This window comes from Odontesthes bonariensis, chromosome 1 (assembly GCF_027942865.1).
Source record: "Odontesthes bonariensis isolate fOdoBon6 chromosome 1, fOdoBon6.hap1, whole genome shotgun sequence".
In the NCBI taxonomy this organism is placed as follows: Eukaryota; Metazoa; Chordata; class Actinopteri; order Atheriniformes; family Atherinopsidae; genus Odontesthes; species Odontesthes bonariensis.
In genome coordinates, this window is record NC_134506.1 from 46,824,467 (window position 1) to 46,850,622 (window position 26,156).

The window sequence follows — 26,156 nt, forward strand, 5'->3', positions numbered from 1 at the left end:
TGTAGTATGAAGTATGTAGTATGTAGTATGAAGTATGTAGTATCCAGTATGTAGTATGTAATATGGAAATATGTAGTATGTAGTATGCAGTATGTAGTATGAAGTATGTAGTATGTAGTATGCAGTATGTAGTATGCAGTATGTAGTATGGAAGTATGCAATATGTAGTATGAAGTATGGAAGTATGTAGTATGTAGTATGCAGTATGTAGTATGTAGTATGTAGTTTGGAAGTATGTAGTATGCAGTATGTAGTATGTAGTATGCAGTATGTAGTTTGGAAGTATGTAGTATGCAGTATGTAGTATGTAGTATGCAGTATGTAATATGGAAGTATGCAGTATGTAGTATGTAGTATGCAGTATGCAGTATGTAGTATGCAGTATGCAGTATGTAGTATGCAGTATGTAGTATGTAGTATGCAGTATGTAGTTTGGAAGTATGTAGTATGCAGTATGTAGTATGTAGTATGCAGTATGTAATATGGAAGTATGCAGTATGTAGTATGTAGTATGCAGTATGCAGTATGTAGTATGCAGTATGCAGTATGTAGTATGCAGTATGTAGTTTGTAGTATGCAGTATGTAGTATGCAGTATGTACTATGTAGTATGCAGTATGTAGTATGCAGTATGCAGTATGTAGTATGGAAGTATGCAGTATGTAGTATGTAGTATGCAGTATGTAGTATGTAGTATGCAGTATGTAGTATGTAGTATGCAGTATGTAGTATGCAGTATGCAGTATGTAGTATGTAGTATGTAGTATGCAGTATGTAGTATGCAGTATGCAGTATGTAGTATGTAGTATGCAGTATGCAGTATGCAGTATGTAGTATGTAGTATGCAGTATGTAGTATGCAGTATGCAGTATGTAGTATGTAGTATGCAGTATGTAGCATGCAGTATGTAGTATGTAGTATGTAGTATGCAGTATGTAGTATGTAGTATGCAGTATGTAGTATGCAGTATGAAGTATGTAGTATGTAGTATGTAGTATGCAGTATGTAGTATGTAGTATGCAGTATGTAGTATGCAGTATGTAGTATGTAGTATGCAGTATGTAGTATGTAGTATGTAGTATGTAGTATGCAGTATGTAGTATGTAGTATGCAGTATGTAGTATGCAGTATGTAGTATGTAGTATGTAGTATGCAGTATGTAGTATGTAGTATGCAGTATGTAGTATGTAGTATGCAGTATGTAGTATGCAGTATGAAGTATGTAGTATGTAGTATGTAGTATGCAGTATGTAGTATGTAGTATGCAGTATGTAGTATGCAGTATGTAGTATGCAGTATGTAGTATGTAGTATGCAGTATGCAGTATGTAGTATGTAGTATGCAGTATGTAGTATGCAGTATGCAGTATGCAGTATGCAGCATGCAGTATGCAGTATGCAGTATGTAGTATGCAGTATGTAGTATGTAGTATACGGTTTCGAACACAGCCACTGTCAGAGCTGATGTTACCATGACAACACACGAGTAAAAACAGGTATCAAAGCTAGGGATGTTAACCGATGACCGTATGACCGATGGTTGACCGAATCAACGTCGTCCGGTTAGAATTTTTCTGCCGTCGGTTTAAAAAAAAAAAAAAAAAAAAACTCACTATATCTTTAGAAATGTTATGTGAGCATGAGCCATCCCACGATGGAAGAACAACCGCAGCAGAGCTCACGTAGCGCCCTCCTCAGAGGTCCTCTCTTACACCGGTTGCAACTTGTACGCCGTACATGACGGGTCCTGTCTGCGCAGTTAAAAAAAAAAAAAAAATCGCCACTATTAACCTAAATAAAGCCGATGTGGCTGCGTGTGGACTACAACATAATGATAATTGTAACACTGTAATGGCAAAAGACACAAGACTAACTTATCCTACTTGTTGTGATATATTCATCTGTACTTAAATAGCAAGACGACAGGAACTTATTGCAAAGGATTTTGTGCAGCATAGGCTACGCCACAGAGGCTGTTGGCATTCGGTAAGTTTTTTTTTTTAACAAAGTCATTGGTTAACCTACTTTCCTGTAACACCGCCAAATGCACCGTTCTCTGTGTGTGACTTTGTAACGGGGGCTTTTAACAGCCCAAGTTCGGTGCTGCGTGTCTACGCAGGCACAGCAATTATTTTTCTACCCAAAACCCTTATTCCTCCACAAGTACGCCTGGAACTAGTGGTCAATGATTGGGGAAAATGTATAATACCAAGGGCACGAACTAACATTGATTGTGTGGTGGGAGCCTAGCCAGTCTAAAATGGGGGCATAACTGGTTCCACGCGGCAGAGAAAGACGCGCGACAGGACACAGATATCATAAATGGCACTTATAGAATTTTCGGTGACCGACTTTAATCGACTAATGAGGCTCAGTGGTCGGTCAAGACTTTTTTTAAATTTCGACATCCCTAAGCAACACACGTGTGCGTCCTAACAGCAACAGCTTGGACCGCCATGGGACTTGTGTTTTTAGTTTCATGTTTTAGGTTACGTTTTTGTGTTCAGTTCATGTCTTGGTTTTGAGTTTTGCCATTGTTTTTCCCCTCACTTCCCTCACTCAGGTAATTAGTTCATTCCCCTCACCTGTCTGTGTGTCGGCTCTTTGTTTGTGATTCCTGACCTGTTTGCCTTGATTCCCACGTTACCCGGTTTACCCATGTCCCTCGTCTCCCTAAAAGTTAAGTTTTTATTCTAACCCATGCCAAGTCTTTTTGTTTGTTTATCCACAGTTAAGTTTCTGATATCCGGCTCAGCCGCGCTTTCTGTTGGTACTTTGTTTTTTGTATAATAAATCCAGTTTTCTTTTGAAAAGTCCGCATCCGTGTCCTTCCCTACACCCGACCCTGACAGCAGCAAATCCAGATCCAGGTGCTGGAAATGGATCAGAACCCAAATATAGCAGCGTTACTCAGACCCGCTGTTTCTGCTGGTTAGTTTGAGCTTTCGTGTTCATGAAGCAGAAAAACGCCCAGAGAGGGGGCGGAGCCTGTGTGACTCAGCAGTGAGTTCATCACAAACACTGATGACCTGTGCAGCCACAGCCCGCCTGTGTTCACACCTGACATCACCTGGCGCTGCACAACACACACACAGGTACTCACGCAGGCGTCCTGCTGGAGGCTCTGTAGGAACTGCTTGGCGGGCAGCAGGAAGTGCAGCAGGTAGCGCAGGCCGTCTCCTTTGTAGCAGGTCTCCACCACGCTGAGGACCTGGCACAGGACGGTCGGGGACGTGGCCTGGAAGGGCGGGTACAGGGCTGCCAGAGCCGTCTGGATGCAGCGGTCCAAAGACTCAGAGTCCTGGAGAGAGACGGGAGAAGAGATGGTAACCGTGACGACGGGCTGAAGGAAGACAACTGGCCATAAATACTTTACTCATCCCCATCAGGGAAAAGAAAACATAAAAATCCCCCGAGCAGCTGGCTGTCACACACATCCAATCACCACCTGTTTACTCTCAGAGGGCCCTGGGGGCGGGGCTAAGAGGAGCCTGGGGGCGGGGCTCATAGGGCCCTGGGGGCGTGGCCAGGAGACCCCGTCTGCTGCTGAAACCGGATCTCCTGTTCTGGAGACTGACCGGGTAAAAATATCCATCTGGCTCCAGACAGTCACACACCGACTCCTGCTGGCTCATAACTTTCAACCAAAGTGGTTCCTCTGCTGGTTCAGAACCCAACTCAGAGCCCAACTTAGAACCCAACTCAGAACCCAACTCAGAGCCCAACTCAGAACCCAACTCAGAGCCCAACTCAGAACCCAACTCAGAGCCCAACTCAGAGCCCAACTCAGAGCCCAACTTAGAACCCAACTCAGAACCCAACTCAGAGCCCAACTCAGAACCCAACTCAGAGCCCAACTCAGAGCCCAACTCAGAACCCAACTCAGAGCCCAACTCAGAGCCCAACTCAGAACCCAACTCAGAGCCCAACTCAGAACTCAACTCAGAGCCCAACTCAGAACCCAACTCAAAGCCCAACTCAGAGCCCAACTCAGAACTCAACTCAGAACCCAACTCAGAGCCCAACTCAGAACCCAACTCAGAGCCCAACTCAGAGCCCAACTCAGAGCCCAACTCAGAACCCAACTCAAAGCCCAACTCAGAGCCCAACTCAGAACCCAACTCAGAGCCCAACTCAGAGCCCAACTCAGAACCCAACTCAGAACTCAACTCAGAACCCAACTCAGAACCCAACTCAGAGCCCAACTCAGAACCCAACTCAGAACTCAACTCAGAACCCAACTCAGAACCCAACTCAGAGCCCAACTCAGAACCCAACTCAAAGCCCAACTCAGAGCCCAACTCAGAACCCAACTCAGAACCCAACTCAGAGCCCAACTCAGAACCCAACTCAGAGCCCAACTCAGAGCCCAACTCAGAACCCAACTCAGAACTCAACTCAGAACCCAACTCAGAACCCAACTCAGAGCCCAACTCAGAACCCAACTCAGAACTCAACTCAGAACCCAACTCAGAACCCAACTCAGAGCCCAACTCAGAACCCAACTCAGAGCCCAACTCAGAGCCCAACTCAGAACCCAACTCAGAGCCCAACTCAGAACCCAACTCAGAACCCAACTCAGAACCCAACTCAGAACCCAACTCAGAACCCAACTCAGAGCCCAACTCAGAACCCAACTCAGAGCCCAACTCAGAGCCCAACTCAGAACCCAACTCAGAGCCCAACTCAGAGCCCAACTCAGAACCCAACTCAGAGCCCAACTCAGAGCCCAACTCAGAACCCAACTCAGAACCCAACTCAGAACCCAACTCAGAGCCCAACTCAGAGCCCAACTCAGAACCCAACTCAGAACCCAACTCAGAGCCCAACTCAGAGCCCAACTCAGAACCCAACTCAGAACCCAACTCAGAACCCAACTCAGAGCCCAACTCAGAACCCAACTCAGAGCCCAACTCAGAGCCCAACTCAGAACCCAACTCAGAGCCCAACTCAGAACCCAACTCAGAACCCAACTCAGAACCCAACTCAGAGCCCAACTCAGAACCCAACTCAGAACCCAACTCAGAACCCAACTCAGAACCCAACTCAGAACCCAACTCAGAACCCAACTCAGAACCCAACTCAGAGCCCAACTAAGAAAAACTAAACCATCAGTCAGATGGGCTGCTGAACTGGAACACTCAGTATATTATGGACTAAACCATCAGTCAGATGGGCTGCTGAACTGGAACACTCAGTATATTATGGACTAAACCATCAGTCAGATGGGCTGCTGAACTGGAACACTCAGTATATTATGGACTAAACCATCAGTCAGATGAGCTGCTGAACTGGAACACTCAGTATATTATGGACTAAACCATCAGTCAGATGGGCTGCTGAACTGGAACACTCAGTATATTATGGACTAAACCATCAGTCAGATGAGCTGCTGAACTGGAACACTCAGTATATTCAGTTCTGTTCAGAGAATCTAACCCAGCGCCCCCGGTGCTGTAACTCTGATGCGTTACTGAGGTTGAACCTTCTGGATGTGACTCAGCCGTCCAGGATTCACACGACAGCTGGCAGCCAAACGCAGCTCTGAGGCCAATATTAGCAGCAGGGTATCAGATGGCAGAGGTTTGGCTCCACAGCACCGGCCCAGACGGGACGCAACCACAGCTAATGTAAGAGGACAAACAGATGACGCTTTATCATCATCCTCTGAACTGTCAGACTCAGGCAACACCAGCACGTGGTGTTAGCAACGATAAACTCTATCTGAGGCTAATGTTCCAGCAGAGTTAGCTAAAGACTGTGGATAAACTCTGAGGCTAACGTTCCAGCAGAGTTAGCTAAAGACTGTGGATGAACTCTATCTGAGGCTAACGTTCCAGCAGAGTTAGCTAAAGACTGTGGATAAGCTCTATCTGAGGCTAATGTTCCAGCAGAGTTAGCTAAAGACTGTGGATGAACTCTATCTAAGGCTAACGTTCCAGCAGAGTTAGCTAAAGACTGTGGATGAACTCTATCTGAGGCTAATGTTCCAGCAGAGTTAGCTAAAGACTGTGGATAAACTCTATCTGAGGCTAATGTTCCAGCAGAGTTAGCTAAAGACTGTGGATAAACTCTATCTGAGGCTAATGTTCCAGCAGAGTTAGCTAAAGACTGTGGGTAAACTCTATCTGAGGCTAATGTTCCAGCAGAGTTAGCTAAAGACTGTGGATGAACTCTATCTGAGGCTAATGTTCCAGCAGAGTTAGCTAAAGACTGTGGGTAAACTCTATCTGAGGCTAATGTTCCAGCAGAGTTAGCTAAAGACTGTGGGTAAACTCTATCTGAGGCTAATGTTCCAGCAGAGTTAGCTAAAGACTGTGGATAAACTCTATCTGAGGCTAATGTTCCAGCAGAGTTAGCTAAAGACTGTGGGTGAACTCTATCTGAGGCTAATGTTCCAGCAGAGTTAGCTAAAGACTGTGGATAAACTCTATCTGAGGCTAATGTTCCAGCAGAGTTAGCTAAAGACTGTGGGTAAACTCTATCTGAGGCTAAAGGCTCTAGCATGGTTGCCGCGTCTGCTCGCGCGAGCGGTGTTGATGACGTCACGAGTTCGTGCCCGCCATAGGACCCTATATAGTGGCGCAAGTCGTTGCGCGCCAGTAGTTGCAATTTTCTCCGTCACAGAGGTGGCGCTGCTACGTGAAGGTTACCGCTACTCTACAACCACGAAAGTGCAGAAGAAAACAATGCCGCTGTCAAGAGCAAGAATACTGTAATTAATGATACTGCTGCAGTTTTCGGATCATTTTAATTTTTTAATTCAGTTAAAAGAGGTGAAGGTTTGAAGCCCCCGGCATCAACAGAGTCTCTGCCCTATTCTTTGCCTTCACGTATCTGTCCCGTAGCTTCTTCCACACATTCTTACAGAACTCTCCCTCTTTCCCCAAAGTTCTGCCAATCTCTGTGCACCAGTTCTGGGAGTTTACGTGCTCCCTGTGCTGTTTCACTGCAGTTTCGTACAGCTGCCTGTACAAACGCACCTCCTCACTGAGCTGGTCTCACATCGGTCCATCCGGTTCGTTGTGCTCGGCGCCGCCAAGTTACAAAAATCGACTGGTGCACGACAACGCGCTGCGCCGTCTTTTCAAGGGAAGCGCCAGGCCTGAAACGTCATTTTGACGTCACGGTCCACCACCGCCGTGACAGACGCGGCAACCATGCTACCGCCTTAATGTTCCAGCAGAGTTAGCTAAAGACTGTGGGTGAACTCTATCTGAGGCTAATGTTCCAGCAGAGTTAGCTAAAGACTGTGGATGAACTCTATCTGAGGCTAATGTTCCAGCAGAGTTAGCTAAAGACTGTGGATGAACTCCATCTGAGGCTAATGTTCCAGCAGAGTTAGCTACAGACTGTGGATGAACTCTATCTGAGGCTAATGTTCCAGCAGAGTTAGCTAAAGACTGTGGATGAACTCCATCTGAGGCTAATGTTCCAGCAGAGTTAGCTAAAGACTGTGGATGAACTCTATCTGAGGCTAATGTTCCAGCAGAGTTAGCTAAAGACTGTGGATAAACTCTATCTGAGGCTAATGTTCCAGCAGAGTTAGCTAAAGACTGTGGATAAACTCTATCTGAGGCTAATGCTCCAGCAGAGTTAGCTAAAGACTGTGGATGAACTCTATCTGAGGCTAATGTTCCAGCAGAGTTAGCTAAAGACTGTGGATAAACTCTATCTGAGGCTAATGTTCCAGCAGAGTTAGCTAAAGACTGTGGATAAACTCTATCTGAGGCTAATGTTCCAGCAGAGTTAGCTAAAGACTGTGGATAAACTCTATCTGAGGCTAATGTTCCAGCAGAGTTAGCTAAAGACTGTGGATGAACTCCATCTGAGGCTAATGTTCCAGCAGAGTTAGCTAAAGACTGTGGATGAACTCCATCTGAGGCTAATGTTCCAGCAGAGTTAGCTAAAGACTGTGGATGAACTCTATCTGAGGCTAATGTTCCAGCAGAGTTAGCTAAAGACTGTGGATGAACTCCATCTGAGGCTAATGTTCCAGCAGAGTTAGCTAAAGACTGTGGATGAACTCTATCTGAGGCTAATGTTCCAGCAGAGTTAGCTAAAGACTGTGGATAAACTCTATCTGAGGCTAATGTTCCAGCAGAGTTAGCTAAAGACTGTGGATAAACTCTATCTGAGGCTAATGTTCCAGCAGAGTTAGCTAAAGACTGTGGATAAACTCTATCTGAGGCTAATGTTCCAGCAGAGTTAGCTAAAGACTGTGGATGAACTCTATCTGAGGCTAATGTTCCAGCAGAGTTAGCTAAAGACTGTGGATGAACTCTATCTGAGGCTAATGTTCCAGCAGAGTTAGCTAAAGACTGTGGATAAACTCTATCTGAGGCTAATGTTCCAGCAGAGTTAGCTAAAGACTGTGGATAAACTCTATCTGAGGCTAATGTTCCAGCAGAGTTAGCTAAAGACTGTGGATAAACTCTATCTGAGGCTAATGTTCCAGCAGAGTTAGCTAAAGACTGTGGATAAACTCTATCTGAGGCTAATGTTCCAGCAGAGTTAGCTAAAGACTGTGGATAAACTCTATCTGAGGCTAATGTTCCAGCAGAGTTAGCTAAAGACTGTGGATAAACTCTATCTGAGGCTAATGTTCCAGCAGAGTTAGCTAAAGACTGTGGATAAACTCTATCTGAGGCTAATGCTCCAGCAGAGTTAGCTAAAGACTGTGGATGTGCAGCAGCCACTTTTCATCCCACTGTTTTAACAACTTGGTCCAGTTCAACACCCGGCTCTGTTTTCCAGCTCAGAGACACCCGGCTCTGTTTTCCAGCTCAGAGACACCAGGCTCTGTTTTCCAGCTCAGAGACACCCGGCTCTGTTTTCCAGCTCAGAGACACCCGGCTCTGTTTTCCAGCTCAGAGACACCAGGCTCTGTTTTCCAGCTCAGAGACACCCGGCTCTGTTTTCCAGCTCAGAGACACCAGGCTCTGTTTTCCAGCTCAGAGACACCAGGCTCTGTTTTCCAGCTCAGAGACACCCGGCTCTGTTTTCCAGCTCAGAGACACCAGGCTCTGTTTTCCAGCTCAGAGACACCCGGCTCTGTTTTCCAGCTCTGAGCTGAGGACAGTGAAGCTGTCTGATTTAAATCCTCCACATCCTGAAGGCTTGTTTCTGTAAATGAGAAGCAGCTCTGCAGCACCACAACAGGCTGGAGTCCTGCTGTGTGTAAACGTGAGGACTACAGCAGTAAAAGTGCAGCTCAGGGTGGAGGGGAGGCACATCAGAGGGCTGACGGAGGTTCCCATGGGAGAAGGAGAGAGGGCCACCCACCGAGGAGGCCCGGCGGAATAATAACTTCATTATCCTCCAGACTTCTGGGGCTTTTCCTTTTATTCAGATTTACAGCGTTCCCCTCTGCAGCTCTGACCCTCGGATCAATGAGACCGATCCATCAGGTGGAGGTCAAAGGTCAGACAGGAGGACTCAGAGCTCCTCCCTCTGCTGAGCTCCACACCGAGCGCAAACAGAGAAGAAGAAACATTCAGTCGGATACCACTGACGGTTACCATGGAAACACTGTAAACACACCCCAACACGGCAGGTTTGTTGAAGGTGTGGAATAAAAACTGAGTTTCACCACACAGCTGTCCACAGAACACACACCTGTCCACGGATCAGACACCTGTCCACAGATCACACACCTGTCCACAGATCACACACCTGTCCACAGAAAACACACACCTGTCCACAGAAAACACACCTGTCCACAGATAACACACCTGTCCACAGAACACACACCTGTCCACAGAACACACACCTGTCCACAGATAACACACCTGTCCACAGAAAACACACACCTGTCCACAGAAAACACACCTGTCCACAGATCACACACCTGTCCACAGAACACACACCTGTCCACAGAACACACACCTGTCCATAGATCACACACCTGTCCACAGAACACACACCTGTCCACAGAACACACACCTGTCCTCAGATCACACACCTGTCCACAGAACACACACCTGTCCACAGATCACACATCTGTCCACAGATCACACACCTGTCCACAGAACACACACCTGTCCACAGATCACACACCTGTCCACAGAACACACACCTGTCCACAGATCACACATCTGTCCACAGATCACACACCTGTCCACAGAACACACACCTGTCCACAGAAAACACACCTGTCCACAGATCACACACCTGTCCACAGATCAGACACCTGTCCACAGAACACACACACACCTGTCCACAGATCACACACCTGTCCTCAGAACACACACCTGTCCACAGATCACACACCTGTCCACAGAACACACACCTGTCCACAGATCACACACCTGTCCATAGCACACACACCTGTCCACAGATCACACACCTGTCCACAGATCACACACCTGTCCACAGAACATACACCTGTCCACAGATCACACATCTGTCCACAGATCACACATCTGTCCACAGAACACACACCTGTCCACAGATCACACATCTGTCCACAGATCAGACACCTGTCCACAGAACACACACCTGTCCACAGAACACACACCTGTCCACAGATCACACACCTGTCCACAGATCACACACCTGTCCATAGAACACACACCTGTCCACAGATCACACATCTGTCCACAGATCACACACCTGTCCACAGAACACACACCTGTCCACAGAACACACACCTGTCCACAGATCACACACCTGTCCACAGAACACACACCTGTCCACAGAACACACACCTGTCCACAGAACACACCTGTCCACAAAACACACACCTGTCCACAGAACACACACCTGTCCACAGATCACACACCTGTCCACAGAAAACACACACCTGTCCACAGAACACACACCTGTCCACAGATCACACATCTGTCCACAGAACACACACCTGTCCACAGATCACACACCTGTCCACAGAACACACACCTGTCCACAGAACACACACCTGTCCACAGATCACACACCTGTCCACAGAACACACACCTGTCCACAGATCACACATCTGTCCATAGAACACACACACCTGTCCACAGAACACACACCTGTCCACAGAACACACACCTGTCCATAGAACATACACACCTGTCCACAGAACACACACCTGTCCATAGAACACACACACCTGTCCACAGAACACACACCTGTCCACAGATCAGACACCTGTCCACAGAACACACACCTGTCCATAGATCACACACCTGTCCACAGAACACACACCTGTCCACAGATCAGACACCTGTCCTCAGAACACACATCTGTCCACAGAACACACACCTGTCTTCAGAACACACACCTGTCCACAGAACACACACCTGTCCACAGATCACACACCTGTCCTCAGAACACACACCTGTCCTCAGAACACACACCTGTCCTCAGAACACACACCTGTCCACAGATCACACATCTGTCCACAGAACACACACACACCTGTCCACAGATCACACATCTGTCCACAGATCACACATCTGTCCATAGAACACACACACCTGTCCATAGAACACACACCTGTCCACAGAACACACACCTGTCCACAGAACACACACCTGTCCATAGAACACACACACCTGTCCACAGAACACACACCTGTCCACAGATCAGACACCTGTCCACAGAACACACACCTGTCCACAGAACACACACATCTGTCCACAGAACACACACCTGTCCTCAGAACACACATCTGTCCACAGAACACACACCTGTCCACAGAACACACACCTGTCCACAGATCACACACCTGTCCTCAGAACACACACCTGTCCACAGATCACACACCTGTCCTCAGATCAGACACCTGTCCTCAGAACACACACCTGTCCACAGATCACACACCTGTCCTCAGAACACACACCTGTCCACAGATCACACACCTGTCCTCAGAACACACACCTGTCCACAGAACACACATCTGTCCACAGAACACACACCTGTCCTCAGATCAGACACCTGTCCTCAGAACACACACCTGTCCACAGATCACACACCTGTCCTCAGAACACACACCTGTCCACAGATCACACACCTGTCCTCAGAACACACACCTGTCCACAGATCACACATCTGTCCACAGAACACACACCTGTCCTCAGAACACACACCTGTCCACAGATCACACACCTGTCCACAGAACACACACCTGTCCACAGATCACACACCTGTCCACAGAACACACACCTGTCCACAGATCACACACCTGTCCTCAGAACACACATCTGTCCACAGAACACACACCTGTCTTCAGAACACACACCTGTCCACAGATCACACACCTGTCCTCAGAACACACATCTGTCCACAGATCACACACCTGTCCACAGATCACACACCTGTCCTCAGAACACACACCTGTCCACAGATCACACACCTGTCCTCAGAACACACACCTGTCCATAGATCACACACCTGTCCACAGAACACACACCTGTCCATAAAACACACACCTGTCCACAGAACACACACCTGTCCTCAGAACACACACCTGTCCTCAGATCAGACACCTGTCCACAGAACACACACCTGTCCACAGATCACACACCTGTCCACAGAACACACACCTGTCCACAGATCACACACCTGTCCACAGAACACACACCTGTCCTCAGATCAGACACCTGTCCACAGAACACACACCTGTCCACAGATCACACACCTGTCCACAGAACACACACCTGTCCACAGATCACACACCTGTCCTCAGAACACACAACTGTCCACAGATCACACAACTGTCCTCAGAACACACATCTGTCCACAGATCACACACCTGTCCACACACCTGTCCACAGAACACACACCTGTCCACAGATCACACACCTGTCCACAGATCACACACCTGTCCTCAGATCACACATCTGTCCACAGATCACACATCTGTCCACATAACACACACCTGTCCTCAGAACACACACCTGTCCACAGATCACACACCTGTCCACAGATCACACACCTGTCCACAGATCCTCAGATCACACATCTGTCCACAGATCACACATCTGTCCACATAACACACACCTGTCCACAGATCACACACCTGTCCACAGAACACACACCTGTCCAAAAATCACACACCTGTCCACAGATCACACACCTGTCCACAGAACACACACCTGTCCACAGAACACACACCTGTCCACAGAACACACACCTGTCCACAGAACACACACCTGTCCAAAAATCACACACCTGTCCACAGATCACACACCTGTCCACAGAACACACACCTGTCCATAGAACACACACCTGTCCACAGAACACACACCTGTCCACAGAACACACACCTGTCCACAGAACACACACATCTGTCCACAGATCAGACACCTGTCCACAGAACACACACCTGTCCACAGAACACACACCTGTCCACAGATCACACACCTGTCCACAGATCACACACCTGTCCTCAGATCACACATCTGTCCACAGAACACACACCTGTCCTCAGATCACAGATCTGTCCACAGATCACACACCTGTCCTCAGATCACACACCTGACCTCAGATCACACACCTGTCCTCAGATCACACATCTGTCCACAGAACACACACCTGTCCACAGATCACACACCTGTCCACAGAACACACACCTGTCCACAGAACACACACCTGTCCACAGATCACACACCTGTCCTCAGATCACACACCTGTCCTCAGATCACACACCTGTCCACAGATCACACACCTGTCCACAGAACACACACCTGTCCACAGATCACACACCTGTCCTCAGATCACACACCTGTCCTCAGATCACACACCTGTCCACAGAACACACACCTGTCCTCAGAACACACTCCTGTCCACAGATCACACACCTGTCCAAACATCACACACCTGTCCACAGAACACACACCTGTCCACAGAACACACACCTGTCCACAGATCACACACCTGTCCACAGATCACACACCTGTCCATAGAACACACACATCTGTCCACAGAACACACACCTGTCCACAGAACACACACCTGTCCACAGATCAGACACCTGTCCACATAACACACACCTGTCCTCAGAACACACACCTGTCCACAGATCACACACCTGTCCACAGAACACACACCTGTCCACAGATCACACACCTGTCCACAGATCACACACCTGTCCATAGAACACACACATCTGTCCACAGAACACACACCTGTCCACAGAACACACACCTGTCCACAGATCACACACCTGTCCACAGATCACACATCTGTCCACATAACACACACCTGTCCTCAGAACACACACCTGTCCACAGATCACACACCTGTCCACAGAACACACACCTGTCCTCAGAACACACACCTGTCCTCAGAACACACACCTGTCCTCAGAACATACACCTGTCCACAGATCCACAGATCACACACCTGTCCAAAGATCACACACCTGTCCACAGATCACACACCTGTCCACAGATCACACACCTGTCCACAGAACACACACCTGTCCACAGAACACACACCTGTCCACAGAACACACACCTGTCCATAGAACACACACATCTGTCCACAGAACACACACCTGTCCACAGATCAGACACCTGTCCACAGAACACACACCTGTCCACAGAACACACACATCTGTCCACAGAACACACACCTGTCCACAGATCACACACCTGTCCACAGAACACACACCTGTCCACAGAACACACACATCTGTCCACAGAACACACACCTGTCCATAGAACACACACCTGTCCACAGATCACACACCTGTCCACAGATCAGACACCTGTCCACAGATCACACATCTGTCCACAGAACACACACCTGTCCACAGATCACACACCTGTCCACAGATCACACACCTGTCCACAGAACACACACCTGTCCACAGAACACACACCTGTCCATAGAACACACACATCTGTCCACAGAACACACACCTGTCCACAGATCAGACACCTGTCCACAGAACACACACCTGTCCACAGAACACACACACCTGTCCACAGAACACACACCTGTCCACAGAACACACACACACACCTGTCCACAGAACACACACCTGTCCATAGAACACACACATCTGTCCACAGAACACACACCTGTCCACAGATCAGACACCTGTCCACAGAACACACACCTGTCCACAGAACACACACATCTGTCCACAGAACACACACCTGTCCACAGAACACACACCTGTCCACAGATCACACACCTGTCCACAGAACACACACCTGTCCACAGAACACACACCTGTCCATAGAACACACACATCTGTCCACAGAACACACACCTGTCCACAGATCAGACACCTGTCCACAGAACACACACCTGTCCTCAGAACACACACCTGTCCACAGAACACACACATCTGTCCACAGAACACACACCTGTCCACAGAACACACACCTGTCCATAGAACACACACCTGTCCACAGATCAGACACCTGTCCACAGAACACACACCTGTCCACAGAACACACACCTGTCCACAGATCACACACCTGTCCATAGCACACACACCTGTCCACAGATCACACACCTGTCCACAGAAAACACACACCTGTCCACAGATCAGACACCTGTCCACAGAACACACACCTGTCCACAGATCACACACCTGTCCACAGAACACACACCTGTCCATAGAACACACACCTGTCCACAGATCACACACCTGTCCACAGAACACACACCTGTCCACAGAACACACACCTGTCCACAGAACACACACACCTGTCCACAGATCACACACCTGTCCACAGATCACACACCTGTCCACAGATCACACACCTGTCCACAGAACACACACCTGTCCACAGAACACACACCTGTCCTCAGAACACACACACCGTCCACAAAACACACACCTGTCCTCAGAACACACACACCGTCCACAGAACACACACCTGTCCACAGATCAGACACCTGTCCTCAGAACACACACCTGTCCACAGATCACACATCTGTCCACAGATCACACACACCTGTCCACAGATCAGACACCTGTCCTCAGAACACACACCTGTCCACAGATCACACATCTGTCCACAGAACACACACCTGTCCACAGAACACACACACCTGTCCACAGAACACACACCTGTCCACAGAACACACACACCTGTCCACAGAACACACACACCTGTCCACAGAACACACACACCTGTCCACAGAACACACACACCTGTCCACAGAACACACAGGATGCAGCCTCAGGTGTGTCCCTGTGAGTCAGACTGAACTCTGAGACGCTCAGAGAAACTAATCCAATCTCTCAGGTTCTGCTGGTTTTAATGAATAAGTCATTCAGAGTCTCTGGAGGACCATGATTCATCCTCACAGCTAAAGGAAAAACCAGTTCCTGTTGGGTGTGGAGGAGGAAGAGGAGGAGGAGGAAGAGGAGAAGGAGGAGGAGGACGAGGAGGAGGAGGAAGAGAAGGAGGAGGAGGAGGAGGAGGAGGAGGAGGAGGAGGAGGTCAGTGTCAGCCTCACACTCAGATCATTCAGAGTCTAAAACATGAACAAATTCCTCCTCCTCATTCAGGGTGTAAATACAGGCCTCTGATTGGCTGATGTCTAACTGCTCATGTGCTTAAACAAGCAGCCATTAGAGGGGTCACGGCTCCCCAAAGCAGCGGTCACGACCTTTATGCTAACCAATCAGGGAGGACCCACAGGGACGTGACCTCTGACCTCTGGGAGGGAAAAAGTGACTGAAGAAGCCAGCTGTCAGTTAGTCAGAGAAACAATTCAGAAATCTGAGCTGAGAGCCGCTAAGGATGTTAAATCTGAACCGTCTGAGACGAGGAGAAGCCTGCTGCCCTCCGTTCACCACCAACCAGGAGCGGCGACGGAAGGCGAGTGGTGAGCGATGGAAAGCGAGCGGCGACGGAAGGCGAGTGGTGAGCGACGGAAAGCGAGCGGCGACGGAAGGCGAGTGGTGAGCGACGGAAAGCGAGCGGCGACGGAAGGCGACTGGTGAGCGACGGAAAGCGAGCGGCGACGGAAGGCGACTGGTGAGCGTCGGAAGGCGAGCGGCGACGGAAGGCGAGTGGTGAGCGACGGAAAGCGAGCGGCGACGGAAGGCGACTGGTGAGCGACGGAAAGCGAGCGGCGACGGAAGGCGAGTGGTGAGCGACGGAAGGCGAGCGGCGACGGAAGGCGAATGGTGGGCGACGGAAGGCGAGCGGCGACGGAAGGCGAGTGGTGGGCGACGGAAGGCGAGCGGCGACGGAAGGCGAATGGTGGGCGACGGAAGGCGAGTGGTGAGCGACGGAAGGCGAGCGGCGACGGAAGGCGAGTGGTGAGCGACGGAAGGCGAGTGGTGGGCGACGGAAGGCGAGTGGTGAGCGACGGAAGGCGAGCGGCGACGGAAGGCGAGCGGCGACGGAAGGCGAGCGACGGAAGGCGAGTGGTGGGCGACGGAAGGCGAGTGGTGGGCGACGGAAGGCGAGTGGTGAGCGACGGAAAGCGAGCGGCGACGGAAGGCGACTGGTGAGCGACGGAAGGCGAGCGGCGACGGAAGGCGAGTGGTGAGCGACGGAAGGCGAGTGGTGAGCGACGGAAGGCGAGCGGCGACGGAAGGCGAGCGGCGAGCGACGGAAGGCGAGTGGCGGGCGACGGAAGGCGAGCGGCGACGGAAGGCGAGCGGCGAGCGACGGAAGGCGAGTGGCGGGCGACGGAAGGCGAGTGGTGGGCGACGGAAGGCGAGTGGTGAGCGACGGAAGGCGAGCGGCGACGGAAGGCGAGCGGCGACGGAAGGCGAGTGGTGGGCGACGGAAGGCGAGTGGTGGGCGACGGAAGGCGAGTGGTGAGCGACGGAAGGCGAGTGGTGAGCGACGGAAGGCGAGCGGCGACGGAAGGCGAGCGGCGACGGAAGGCGAGCGGCGACGGAAGGCGAGTAGCGAGCGACAGAAACTGAGCGGCAGCCGGATCTTATCTCGCTCCACGGATGGCGAGCAGCGAGCGACGGAAGCCGAGCGGCACCTTCACCCGAGATCCCGGCTGGGAACTGTTCTCAGAGTTAAAGGCAGACAGCAGGCAGAGAGGCAGATATAATGCAGGAATGCTGCAGGTCCCAGCTCTCTCAGAACAAAGAGTCCTCCAGGCCGGAGTTTAACTCACCAGGACCCTGTAGTTCTGTAGTTCTGGTTCCAGTTCAGCTCGCTGCTTTCTGCTTTCAGCCCCAGATGCACGGAGCAGGGCAGAGCGATCAGAGATCTGCAGCTTCATGTGTGAATATCACCGGATAAACATCCAACAATGTTTGGAGTCTTTGCTGCAAACAGCAGATACGCTGCTCCGTGGTGATTCACCAAATATATCAACTGATGTTTAAACTGATGATGTTTAAACAAAGAGACTTTCAGAAAATATGGGAAACAGAAGTCGAGTTTTCAAAACAGTCAAAACAAATCTGAAGAGAGAAAAAAAACAAAAACCAACATGAAACCAACATGCTCTTCTTCAGGAATATCTGGGATATTATCTCATATCTGTGCCTCTGCAGCTCAGACTCTGCCGTAAAGCTTCCTCAGCAGCAGCTGAGCCCACACCGTGAGAGGAAAACGCAGACAGCTCAGCGGCTGTTTTGAAGCCGCAGAGCACCGACCTTGACACGGTGAGAGTTTCTAAAACAGCAGATTAGATTAGAGGGTTTCTCCCAGCTGTGCAGAGCAGCAACACAAAAACACTTCAAGGCCACTCGGCTGAGGCCTCTGTGGAAGTGAAGAGGTGATGAGCCGGTCCCAGTGGGACCACCGGGGGCTCAGAGGGGCTCTGAGGGGCCGCAGGGGCCCAGGATTCTCCTGCAGAGGCACAGATCTGCCATCTTAATGCTTCCTGCAGCTGAACGGCTTCAGGTTCACACTGAGGGGAGCTGAGGTCAGGCTCTGCAGATGTTACCAGCAGCAGCATCTGGGGCAACAGAAACACCTGAAACTGATCAAAGTGTTTCATGGACATATTTCAGCATCTCATCTCCTCGTTTTGCTTTTGCTTCCCAACTTTACATCGAGCTGATCGAGTCTCACGGAGCAGCGTGTTCAGGCCTGCTGACTGAAGTAGGTCAGAGGGGGAGCCTTCTTTTACGGGTGTCAAATGCAGGCGGGGGTGTTTCCCCACATGGAGCCGGGCTGGGGCAGGGGGGGCAGGCTTCATGTTTCAGGCAGAAGACTGAGGCTGTGTTCGAAACCGCATACTACATACTGCATACTGCATACTGCATACTGTATACTACATACTGTATACTGCATACTGCATACTACATACTGCATACTGCATACTGTATACTACATACTGCATACTACATACTGCATACTGCATACTGTATACTGTATACTGCATACTGCATACTGCATACTGTATACTGCATACTGCATACTACATACTGCATACTGCATACTGCATACTACATACTACATACTGCATACTGTATACTGTATACTGCATACTACATACTGCATACTGCATACTACATACTGCATACTGCATACTCCATACTACATACTGTATACTGTATACTGCATACTGTATACTGCATACTACATACTGTATACTGTATACTGTATACTACATACTGTATACTGTATACTGTATACTGCATACTGCATACTGTATACTGCATACTGCATACTGCATACTCCATACTACATACTGTATACTACATACTGCATACTGCATACTGTATACTGCATACTACATACTGCATACTGTATACTGTATACTGCATACTACATACTGCATACTGTATACTGCATACTGCATACTGTATACTGCATACTCCATACTACATACTGTATACTACATACTGCATACTACATACTGTATACTACATACTGTATACTGTATACTACATACTACATACTGTATACTGCATACTGCATACTGCATACTGTATACTGCATACTGCATACTACATACTGCATACTGCATACTGTATTCTACATACTGCATACTGTATACTGCATACTCCATACTGTATACTGCATACTGCATACTGTATACTGCATACTGCATACTACATACTGCATACTGCATACTGTATACTGTATACTACATACTGCATACTACATACTGCATACTGCATACTGTATACTACATACTGCATACTACATACTGCATACCGTATACTGCATACTCCATACTACATACTGTATACTAAATACTGTATACTGTATACTGCATACTCCATACTGTATACTGCATACTGCATACTACATACTGCATACTGCATACTGTATACTGCATACTGCATACTACATACTGCATACTGCATACTGTATACTGCATACTGTATACTACATACTGCATACTGCATACTCCATACTACATACTGTATACTGCATACTACATACTGCATACTGCATACTACATACTGTATACTGCATACTGCATACTACATACTGCATACTGTATACTGCATACTGCATACTGCATACTACATACTGCATACTGCATACTACATACTGTATACTGCATACTGCATACTACATACTGTATACTGCATACTGCATACTACATACTCCATACTGCATACTGTATACTGCATACTACATACTGCATACTGCATACTGCATACTACATACTACATACTGCATACTACATACTGCATACTACATACTACATACTGCATACTACATACTGCATACTACATACTGCATACTGCATACTACATACTGCATACTGTATACTACATACTACATACTGTATACTGCATACTGCATACTACATGCTGCATACTGCATACTACATACTGCATACTGCATACTACATGCTACATACTGCATACTACATACTGTATACTGCATTCTACATACTGTATACTGCATTCTACATACTGCATACTGCATACTACATACTACATACTGCATACTACATACTGCATACTGCATACTACATGCTACATACTGCATACTACATACTGCATACTACATACTGTATACTGCATTCTACATACTGCATACTGCATACTACATACTGTATACTGCATACTGCATACTACATACTGCATACTACATACTGTATACTGCATACTCCATACTACATACTGTATACTACATACTGCATACTACATACTGTATACTGTATACTACATACTACATACTGTATACTGCATACTGCATACTGTATACTGCATACTGCATACTACATACTGCATACTGCATACTGTATACTGTATACTACATACTGCATACTGTATACTGCATACTCCATACTGTATACTGCATACTGCATACTGTATACTGCATACTGCATACTGCATACTGTATACTGTATACTACATACTGCATACTGCATACTGCATACTGCATACTCCATACTACATACTGTATACTACATACTGTATACTACATACTGTATACTGTATACTGCATACTCCATACTGTATACTGCATACTGCATACTACATACTGCATACTGCATACTGTATACTACATACTGCATACTGCATACTGTATACTACATACTGCATACTGCATACTGCATACTCCATACTACATACTGTATACTGCATACTACATACTGCATACTGCATACTACATACTGTATACTACATACTGCATACTGCATACTACATACTGCATACTGCATACTGTATACTGCATACTGCATACTACATACTGCATACTGCATACTACATACTGTATACTGCATACTGCATACTACATACTCCATACTGCATACTGTATACTGCATACTACATACTGCATACTGCATACTACATACTACATACTGCATACTGCATACTACATACTGCATACTGCATACTACATACTGCATACTACATACTACATACTGCATACTGCATACTACATACTGCATACTACATACTGCATACTGTATACTACATACTACATACTGTATACTGCATACTGCATACTACATGCTGCATACTGCATACTACATACTGCATACTGCATACTACATGCTACATACTGCATACTACATACTGTATACTGCATTCTACATACTGTATACTGCATTCTACATACTGCATACTGCATACTACATACTGCATACTGCATACTACATACTGCATACTGCATACTACATGCTACATACTGCATACTACATACTGCATACTACATACTGTATACTGCATTCTACATACTGCATACTGCATACTACATACTACATACTGTATACTGCATACTGCATACTACATACTGCATACTGCATACTACATACTGCATACTGCATACTACATACTGTATACTGCATACTACATACTACATGCTACATACTGCATACTACATACTGCATACTATATACTGCATACTACATACTACATACTGCATACTGCATTCTACATACTGCATACTACATACTGCATACTGTATACTACATACTGCATACTGTATACTGCATACTGCATACTGCATACTACATACTACATACTGCATACTACATACTGCATACTGTATACTGCATACTGAATACTACATACTGCATACTGCATACTGTATACTGCATACTACATGCTGCATACTACATGCTACATACTGCATACTACATACTGTATACTGCATACTGCATACTACATACTGCATACTGCATACTGTATACTGCATACTACATACTGCATACTACATACTGCATACTGCATACTACATACTACATACTGCATACTACATACTGCATACTGCATACTGCATACTACATACTGCATACTACATACTGTATACTGCATACTGCATTCTACATACTACATACTGCATACTACATACTGCATACTACATACTGCATACTGCATACTACATACTACATACTCATCGATCAGACAGGATGCAGAGAGTTTACCCACAATGCATTTCGCTCCTGCCCGAGCCGAAATCAGCCGGCCTGAAGCTGATTTCCCTTAAGCTCTAAACTCTGTAAACTTTAGCAACATTTGACACATTTTCAGGAGAGAAAGTAGTCGTTTAGATCCCCAACGTGTTGAAAACCTGACAAAATACCGGTTGTTTATAATTTTGTTCCCACGAATTCGGCGCTACTAAAGCTAGCCGCAGTGAGCAACGCACTTCCGGTTATTTTCACAAAATAAAATACCCGTTGCCTTTTATCATAGGGAAAGCCATTACCATACAATTGGTGCTTTTGTTTTGAAAACAGGAAGTGAACCTACCCTCGTTGTAGCTAGCTTGAAACTGCCGTTTTGACAGGAAATGACGATCGGCGACGTCACGTTACGTTGCATCTTGGGTAGTTTGAGTATGAGTAGTAACCTCATGATGCATACCCAACATTTAGGAGAATCTAGTATGCATCCGGGAACTTAAAAAAAGTTAAAGTTAGTAGGAGTAGTGGGAGAAGTAGGCGGTTTCGAACACAGACTGAGGACGAGTCCTGAGGATCTGCAGGATCTGCAGGAACACCGGTGCCTTCAGAGTCTGGCAGCAGGAAGTCACCTGTCCCGACAATACAGCCCTCAACACCCTGAACAATGAGCACTTCCTGTCCCTGACAAGTCTGGGGCAACAGAAGCCTGGGGCAACAGAAGCCTGGGGCAACAAAGGCTGAGTCTGTGTCTGACATCTGACCCGAGCAGCAGCATGAAACAGCTTCCAGCGGCTCGCTGAGCGTCGGCGTGTTAAACACGATCCAGCTTCAGTTAAACATGAGAGAAAGCCTCAGAGATCCGGTCTGTTGCAGGTTTACCGGAACCTGGCCGCCTCCATGTGTCCACAGGGAGCTGAACCGGGCTGAACCGTGCTGAACCGGGCCGTGCTCACCGTGTAACCTCATCACAGCCTCCATCCATCACTATGCCTCCATTATCGTGGCGCTCTGAACATTCCTGCCGCGCCTCATCACTCAGCCTCCCGTCGCCCCCCGATAAGTCGGAGCAGCTCTGAGTTACAGAGGAGGAACCTGACCCCAGCAGGGCTTCATCTGGAGAAGCCGATTCTATCCGGTGTTTGTTTTCCACATCAGTGACGTCACCTCAGAGAGAAACCAGGGCGTGTGCAGGTGCTGCTGCAGGTACAGGTGAGGCAGCAGAGCAGGGTGTTATGGGACAACACGGCAGAGACCACAGCCTCCTCCCACACCTGAACAGCACAAGGTCACCATGGGACTCCATCTGAGCAGCATGATGGCACAACAAAGCTGAAGCCTTTCACTCTGTTCACAGATGGAAGGGATGATGAAGAGCAGCTGCGGCTTCTTCATCTGATCCGTCAGGACATGGAAATATTCAGATAAATAATCAATGATCAATAACTGTTTGTAGCTGCCTGTAACACCAAAGAGATCCAGAACTCAGGCTGAATCAACACAGACTTCCCCTCCAATCTGCAGTAGGACGGCAGCTGAGTTCTGGTTCCTGTTCTGGTTCTGGAGCATGTCTGAACTCCTCAGAACAGCTCTGAGCTTCTACGAACAGCTCCGAGCTTCTCCGAACTCCTCTGAGCTCCTACAAACAGCTCCGAACTTCTCCGAACTCCTCTGAGCTCCTACAAACAGCTCCGAACTTCTACGAACTCCTCTGAGCTTCTCGGAACAGCTCCGAACGTCTCCAAACAGCTCTGAACTCCTCCAAACTTCTCCAAACAGCTCTGAACTCCTCCAAACAGCTCTGAACTCCTCCAAACTTCTCCAAACAGCTCTGAACTCCTCCAAACTTCTCCAAACAGATCTGAACTCCTCCAAACAGCTCTGAACTCCTCCGAAGAGCTCTGAACTCCTCCAAACAGCTCTGAACTCCTCCAAACAGCTCTGAACTCCTCCAAACAGCTCTGAACTCCTCCAAACTTCTCCAAACAGCTCTGAACTCCTCCAAACTTCTCCAAACAGATCTGAACTCCTCCAAACAGATCTGAACTCCTCCGAAGAGCTCTGAACTCCTCCAAACAGCTCTGAACTTCTCCAAACAGATCTGAACTCCTCCGAACAGCACTGAACTCCTCCGAACAGCTCTGAACTCCTCCGAACAGCTCTGAACTTCTCCAAACAGCTCTGAAACAGTTTTTAGTTTTTGCTGCAGCTCCAAACAACATAAACACGCCTTGGTGGTAACCTTACACCTGATGGACGCTCCCCCAACACACCAAACCAGACACACACACACACACATATAATCACAGCATGTGCTGCAGCCCGGTGTGTGTGTGTGTGTGTGTGTGTGTGTGTGTGTGTGTGTGTGTGTGTGTGTGTGTGTGACGGTGGGATTATGTGTGTGTGCTGGCCTCACCATGCCGTCTGCTGTGTGTTCTCAGTGTTTCTATAATCCAGTCTGACACCATGTTCTCGTCTCCGTCTGTGTGAGCGTCTCTCGCCCCGTCAGCCACGACTCTGCGCTGACACTCACGGTGGAGGCGCTCACACGTGAAGCCCCGCCCACACATGAAGCCCCGCCCACACGTGAAGCCCCGCCCACCAGCAGCCAGTCATTCCTCTCTGGATCCTCCCTCTTCTTCCTCACCTCCCCTCTCTGCTGCTCTCTGCTGGACCTTCACCTTCATCATCTGCCACTTTCCCAAACTTTCCATGACTTTTCCAGGTTCAGGGACATAAATTCCATGACTTTTCCAGGTTCAGGGACATAAATTCCATGACTTTTCAGCCCCGTCACACCCACAGAGGCGCCCCCCCGACGGTTTTATTCATTTTGTTTGGTTTTCATGTACAGTTCAGTTAGATCCTGATGAGTCACACAATTCAGAATAGAATAGAAAAATACTTTATTCATCCCCCAATGGGGGAAATTCAAATTAGTCAAGTAGCTCAAAAAATTTATATTTACAATGATTGTATATTAACAACAACAATAATAATACCTATTCTAATTAAAAATACTACTACTAACTAATAATAATAATAATAATAATAATAATAATAATAGATGACTAAATAAATAAATAAAATAATAATAATAATAAATAAATAAATAAATAAATAGTTGACGTTTTAAATTTGTTTTCTGACTTTTAAAGATGTGGAAAACAACTCGTGACTGGTTCTGTGACCATGATAACGCTTCATGCATTTAATTTTACAGCCGATGAATCTAATTGTATTTGGATGACAGAATATTTGAGGATATTTAGGAGCAAAAAGCCTGAGAACATTTAGCTTTAAATCATCCTGAACTGCAGCAGAAGTCATTCTCATGATCAGTTCATCTGCTGGTTGCTTTCTAACTGAATCACTGAGTCACATGTCCGTATATTCAGTCTGTGAAGCGTTTCCTTCACATCTGATCAGCCTGGTTCTGTGAGCTCAGACTCGTATCTGG

At 47.6% G+C, this 26,156-nt stretch overlaps 1 protein-coding gene across 4 annotated transcripts in view; it reads right to left on the reverse strand.

Moving 5' to 3' along the window:
* Positions 1 to 25,234, reverse strand: part of plekhg4 (pleckstrin homology domain containing, family G (with RhoGef domain) member 4) — a 78,432-nt gene extending 53,198 nt beyond the window's left edge. For all 4 annotated transcript variants that reach the window (XM_075468771.1, XM_075468780.1, XM_075468789.1 and 1 more), the window contains exons 1-2: positions 25,113 to 25,234; positions 3,102 to 3,299 (exon numbers count right to left, since the gene is read on the reverse strand). In XM_075468771.1, the coding sequence (XP_075324886.1) occupies positions 3,102 to 3,299; positions 25,113 to 25,115 (201 nt within the window). In that variant the 5' untranslated portion in view covers positions 25,116 to 25,234. The remainder of the gene's footprint in view (positions 1 to 3,101; positions 3,300 to 25,112) is intronic.
* Between the last annotated feature and the right edge of the window lie 922 nt (positions 25,235 to 26,156).